At 59.3% G+C, this 6,212-nt stretch overlaps 1 protein-coding gene across 1 annotated transcript in view; it reads right to left on the minus strand.

Moving 5' to 3' along the window:
* Positions 1-1,090: 1,090 nt before the first annotated feature.
* Positions 1,091-6,212, minus strand: part of YARS (tyrosyl-tRNA synthetase) — a 22,292-nt gene continuing 17,170 nt past the window's right edge. Inside the window, exons 2-14 of the mRNA XM_010000616.1 lie at positions 6,177-6,209; positions 5,857-6,003; positions 5,582-5,757; positions 4,801-4,930; positions 4,020-4,100; positions 3,605-3,697; positions 3,292-3,427; positions 3,014-3,099; positions 2,465-2,600; positions 2,021-2,115; positions 1,692-1,885; positions 1,419-1,560; positions 1,091-1,201 (exon numbers count right to left, since the gene is read on the minus strand). Coding sequence (XP_009998918.1) covers positions 1,091-1,201; positions 1,419-1,560; positions 1,692-1,885; positions 2,021-2,115; positions 2,465-2,600; positions 3,014-3,099; positions 3,292-3,427; positions 3,605-3,697; positions 4,020-4,100; positions 4,801-4,930; positions 5,582-5,757; positions 5,857-6,003; positions 6,177-6,209 — 1,560 coding nt within the window. The remainder of the gene's footprint in view (positions 1,202-1,418; positions 1,561-1,691; positions 1,886-2,020; positions 2,116-2,464; positions 2,601-3,013; positions 3,100-3,291; positions 3,428-3,604; positions 3,698-4,019; positions 4,101-4,800; positions 4,931-5,581; positions 5,758-5,856; positions 6,004-6,176; positions 6,210-6,212) is intronic.

Below are 6,212 nucleotides of genomic sequence, written 5' to 3' on the forward strand. Positions count from 1 at the left end.
CCCCACTTGCTGCCCACCCCCCCCCCCCCCAGCCCAGCCAGCCTGAAGCCGTGCTGGCCACAGGGTGGAGTGTGTGGGGGAGCCTGGCTGCCCCCCCACCAGCTGGTGTTCAGGCTCTAGGGGGGGTAGAGCCTCAATTTTTGATCCTGTAAACTTGGGTCACATTCTGATTTGACTGTAACAAAAAAAACCAAACCCAACAACGAAGAACTAAGAACCAAAACAAAGAAGCAACAGAACCGAACCAAAAGCCACCAACCCTCTGCCGCCGAGTAGCTGCTCAGAGCTCTGTACCTGGCTGGTAAAAATGCTGACCGAAGTTTGTTGCCTCCTGTGCTTCCTGGGTTATGGCCACAGCTTTGCCACATGTGGCCAAGGCCCATCCCTGGTTCCCCCCTCCTTTGCCACAGGGTGGGAAGAGACAACACCAGAGCAGGACTGGCTGCCAGCTCTGCCCCCACTCACCAGACAGGCACACCCAGGCTCAGTCAGCTTGGTATTTTATTGGAGTTTATGACAGAGAGATGGTTCCCGAGTCCCCCAGCACCTCCCACAAGCTCAGGATGGACCCGCTGGTGGTTCCTGGGCTCCCTGAGCAGCACCAGCAGCTGCCCCAGCCCTGAGCAGGGGGTGCCCGGGCAGAGCAGGGGATGGGGCCTGCCCGGCTGCGAGGCAGCTGCCCCCAGCTCTCTTAGCAGCAACACAGGTTTGAGCAAGCAGCCTTCCCTTTCTGCCCTCACATGCCATCCCAACTGGGACCAGAGCATCCAGTCCATGGCACAACTGGGAGGGAGCCGGTGGCCCCAGCGTGGAGCCACAGGCACAAGTCACACAGGTCCCTCAGGTGTGGTGGCACTGCCAAGCCCCAGAGCTGGCCCAGAGCCAAGGCACAGGGGCTGGTGGAGCAGGCCCAGGAAGGGGTCAGAGGCAGCTTTCCAAGTGGGAGGCTGCAAATTCAGTCCTGGAGCCCCCAGGGCTGAGCCCCTGGCTTGGGGCACTGGGGAGGAGATGGCAGAGACCAGGGAGGAAAGCCTGGCTGAGGCAGGGGAGGGGACCAGGCAGGAGGCATGAGCCGTGGCTCTGGCTCTGGTTAGCTGATGGTTCCTCCCTTCAGGCTTCTACAAGAGACTCTCCCCAGCTTGGTCACAAAGTTCTTCTGCTTCCACTGGGCAACACAGTCCTCAGAGACATGGAAGTCAGCCTGTGGAGCAGAGCAGGGGAGGCAGGGTCAGGCTGGGACTTCTAGCCTGTTGCTGAGCTGGTGGGGAGGTCTGTCCTCCCCAGCAGGGAGCAGTAAAAAGGGGAACTGAGAAGGAAATAGGTCATTTGGGGTCCCCCAGAGGTGGGGACTGGCATCTAGGTGGCCCCAGCTGATGAGTGGAGCCCCAGCTGCTCCAGGCTGTGGCCCAGTCCCTCACCTGCAGCTTCTCAAAGACCTTCTTCTTCGGCTTGAGCTCCTCGTCGGGCTGCCCGCCCTCGTAGCCCTCCACGTAGACGCGCTCCCCGGCACAGCACCCAGCTGGGGGGTCCAGGGGCTCCACCTGCCGTGGCTCCCCCAGGCTGCAGGGGAGGAACCAGAGTCACCCAGAGTCACACCCACCCACCCCTCAGCACCAACAGGCTCTGGGGCAGGAGAGGAGAAGGTCCAGATGCAGCCTTGGAGGGGTACGCCCCGCTGCCCCCTCCCTCACCTGGAGGCACACAGCACCATGCCCTGCGACTCCACACCCCTCATCTTCTGGGGCTTGAGGTTGCAGAGCAGCACCACCAGCCTGTCCTGCAGCTGCTCCCTGGGGACAAACTGCACCAGGCCACTGACCACGGTGCGGGGCTCGGGCTCCCCCACGTCAATCTTCTCCACGTACAGGCTGTCAGCGTCCGGGTGCTGCCAAGCAGGAGCAGGGTGAGGAGCAGGGGAGGGGAGAAAAGAAGAAGGTGTCAGGTCCTCCCCCCACACACACACCGAGTGCCCACGTCACCAGGTGGGAAGGTCACTCCCCTCTCCTCATCATGCCTGTACCTTCTCCACACTGATCACTTTGCCAACGCGGATGTCCAGCCGGGATGGATCCAAGTTCTCCGGTTCTGAGTTCTTGGTGCTCTTCTCTGCAGGCTCTGCAGTGCAAAGGGAACAATCTCATCACTCAGCACAAACCTGAGGGGTTGGCAGGTCCTGGGGAGCACACTGGAACCCCTAAAGCCGGCCCTGGAGCCCAAAGAATTATTCCCTGCCTGCCTCTGTACCACAGCCCTTCCTCTCAAGCAGCAGAGCACACTGGCATCCTCCTCTCCAGGACACCAGTCCTGCTTTTGCTTTCCTCACCCTCCCTAACACTCCTCAGGGCTTCTCCTGAGCCTGAAGCTTTAGCACTTCTCTCTGACCTCAGTTCCTGGAGGGACCAGCTCTCACTTGTCCATGCATGGCCAGGACCCCACTCCCCCCCAGCTCCCAGCACCTCCTTACTGGCTTTGGCTGGGCTGGGATATGCTGCGTTGCTCAACTCCTTCAGTTCTGGGCTGCTGAACTTGTCTCTGATGGGGTCCAGCAGTTTGTTCAGGGCCACTTCCACTGAGTTCTTCAGGTCCCCAGGATGCACAACCTGTATTGTGACACACAAGAGGGTTCCTGCACCATCTCCTCTCAGGCAGGGAGCAGCAGAATTCCAGGCACTGATCCAAGGCCAAAGCAGAGAACTGGAGACCACCAGGGCAGGGAGATGAGGAATCCCTCTCTGAATGCTGTTCCTTGCAGTCTCAGCTGGGAACAGCTGAGCACAGTAAAATTGCTGCTGCTCTGTCCCAGGACGTGGTTGATGTGGTTCTGTCCTGCACCAGGACAGTTGGTGACCCCACATCTTCACTCATCCTCTCACCCACCACACTACAGCCACCAGGCCACGCTCTGCTCCATGCCTCTTCCCAGGATGGATTTCCATTTCCCACTGCTGCTCAGAGCCCCCCAGATTGCTCTCAGGAGCCTCAGGGAGAGGCTTCAGTTCCTCCCAGCACTCACCTGCTCAGCAAAGTCCTTCTCCAGGGCCTCATAGGCTGTGTAGGTTTTGTTTCCTCCCCATTTTTCTTCTCGCAGAACCACAAACTCTGTGATCAAAAGATTTTAAAGCTCAGATTCACCCCAGTGATGACTCAGCCCCTGCTCAGCCAGATGAAACACCCATCCCTCTGCACTCAAGAGCTGAGGGGGAGCAGCAGGGGTTGGGCAGGAGGCACAGGGAACAGCCTCTTGCAGGGGAGACACGCTCCTGTCCAGCCCAGGTGTGGGGAGCCCCTCACCTGACTTGAGGGGAAAGAGGACGTGCTTGATGAAGGAGAGGACCCCGTTGTTCTCCACGTTCCCTGGCTCACAGAAAGCCTTCTTCAGCTTCTTCTTCACATCCTCCTTGCGGTCCAGAAGGTCAATCTTTGACTCCTGCAGCAAGAGATTTCCACAGCCCTTTACTCTGGCCTAAAATAGACAACTCACTTCTTCTTAGACCCCAGTGTGAGCAGAGGGAAGTCACCTTCCCCTGGGGTGCAGCCTCTCCACCCCCACCCATTAGCCACCCTGAGCAGCACCCCTCACCACAGCCACCCTTCAGGGACCAACCTCTTCTGACGAGCTCATTTTGCTGCCCGTCAGACCAGGAACCATGGGGTTCATCAAATGGACACGCTTGGCATAGCCCAGGTAAGGAAGGTACTGGGGAAAAACAAGGAGGCAGGTCACAGACAATTCTCTTCTGAGCTTTAACTCACGATCTCTGTTTGCTCCTGGCTCCAGATAATTTGGGGACTCAGAGTAACAGGACTCAGAAAGCTATGGTGGGTTCACAGGGCACTGACAGCCACAGCCAAGGACATGAGGCAGCACACGGACCACGAGAGCAGCAGCAGGAGCTGCAAAGAGCCCTTTGGTGCCATCTGAAATCCCAGACATGCTTCTCCCAATGAATTAGTGAGTGTTTGAGCCCTGAGCCAGACACCAGCATCCCATGGGACTCACCAACACCCTCACTCCTCACCTTCTCTGCAAAGGTGAATATCTTCCTCTGGTCAACTCCTCCAAACTGTGCATCCACGTCCAGGTACTCCTCATCCAGAGCCTGCAGACACACACACAGAGCCTTGAGGAGGTCCACCAGCACCCCTGTCCCTCCCATCCATGGCTGTGCTGCCCAAGGGAGCTTCTCTGCTGCTCTCCTCCCAGCCAGCACCTCAGCTGAGAGCTCTGCTGTGGGTTCATAGAGTCAGAGAATCACAGAATGGTGGGGGTTGGAAGGGACCTCTGGAGATCAGAGTCCTGCCAGAGCAGGATCACCTGGGGCAGGTCACACAGAAATACATCCAGACAGGTCTTGAAAGAGAAGGAGCCTCCCCAGCCTCTCTGGGCACCTATCCCAGGGCTCTGTCACCCTCACAGTCAAGAAGTTTTTCCTCATGTTGAGGTGGAACTTCCTGTGCTCCAGTTTGTGGCCCTTGCCCCTCATCCTGTCACAGGGCACCACTGAAAAGAGACTGGCCCCTCCTTCTTGCCACCCACACTTCGGGTATTTATGCACATTAGTAAGATCCCCTCTCAGTCTTCTCCAGACTAAATAGCTCCAGGTCTCTCAGCCTTTCCTCTTATGTCAGATGTTCAAGTCCCTTGACCATCCTCGTAGCCTCTATTGGACTCTCCCAGGTAAGTCCCTGTCCCTCTTGAACTGGGGAGCCCAGAACTGGCCACAATCCTCCCCACAGTAGCCCTGACTTCACCCAGCACCTCCCTGGCCACCAGAGAAGCTGTGCCTGGCCATGACCCACCTGCAGGCCTGGGTAGAGCAGCCCACTCAGCAAGGGATGCTCCACCTGCTTCACCACCTCCGCTCCCGCCTTCTTGGCGTCGTGCTGGGTCACCACGGAGGACAGGCGGTACACGTCCAGGGTGTACTCCCTGGGGGACAGCACCATCAGCTCTGGGGAGGGGGACACTGCCCAGCAAGGCTGGGAGAGGAGCCCAGACCTTCGTTTTGCTCCCTGAATGGCTGTGCCTGGGAGCAGGAGCAGGGCAAGCTCAGGAAGAATCACAGAAGTGTCAGAGGTGGGAGTGACCTCTGGAGATCAGCCAGTCCAGCTCCCCTGCTAAAGCAGGAGCCCCTGGAGCACATTCCACAGGGCTGCACCCAGGAGGGTTTGGAATATCTCCACCCCCTCCCTGGGCAGCCTGTCCCAGGGCTCTGTCACCCTCACAGTCAAGAAGTTTTTCCTCATATTCCAGTGGCACTTCCCATGTTCCAGCTCGTGCCTGTTGCCCCTCGTCCTGTCCCTGGGACAGATTCTGGCTCCATCCTCCTTACACCCACCCTGAGATACTTGTAGGCACTGATCAGGTCTCCCCTCAGCCTTCTCTTCTCCAGGCTGAACAGTCCCAGCTCCCTCAGCCTTTCCTCACAGCAGAGATGCTCCAACCCCCCAGTCATTGTTGCCCTCCCTGGACTCTCTCCAGCAGTTCCCTGGCTCTTTTGAACTGGGGGAACTCTCTTGAAGAGCAGAGCCCCAGGTCAGACTCTCCCTTCCCAGGAAGACCAGGTGTCCCAGGACTCACTTGCTGAGCTGGTAGTCAGTGCCCCGGACAAACTTCAGCTTCTCCAGGGGCACCCCAATGCTCTCCAGCACAGCTTTGATCACGACCTCATAGTAGCGGGTGCGCAGCTCCAGCAGCTCCCAGGGGGCCTTCATGTTGTCCAGGTAAGCATGGAGGTCAGCAAAGAGGATTGTCACCTGGTGGGGAGTGGGCAAAGTCAGTGCCACACGAGTCTGGGGAACCTCAGTGTGGTGACCAAGCCCCACAAGGGCCGGGCTCCCAGCCTGGCCTCCCACCTCACACCCGGCCTTCAGGAAATCCGCGATCTTGGACATGGGCACGAAGTAGGCCACGTGCGGCCTGCCCGTGGTGGCGGTGCCCCAGTAGACCTTCAGCTCGCGCTCCTGCAGGATGGCCCTGAGCTTGTCCTCCCCCAGCACCTCCTGCGGAGAGACACACACACACACCCCGGCGGGGCTGGAGGGCAACATGCCGAGCCGGGCCCGGGCTCCGGCCCACCCTGCATCCCCTGCCGCCTCCAGAGGCTGCTCCGGTCTCTCTCCGCTGGGCCCCGGGCCCGCGCCGGGCCCTCCCGGCCCCGGTTCCCCCTCAGCACCTGCAGGTTCCGGGTGATGAGGTGATATTTCTCCTG

Source organism: Chaetura pelagica, unplaced genomic scaffold (genome assembly GCF_000747805.2).
Source record: "Chaetura pelagica isolate M959 unplaced genomic scaffold, ChaPel_1.0 scaffold676, whole genome shotgun sequence".
Taxonomy (NCBI): Eukaryota; Metazoa; Chordata; class Aves; order Apodiformes; family Apodidae; genus Chaetura; species Chaetura pelagica.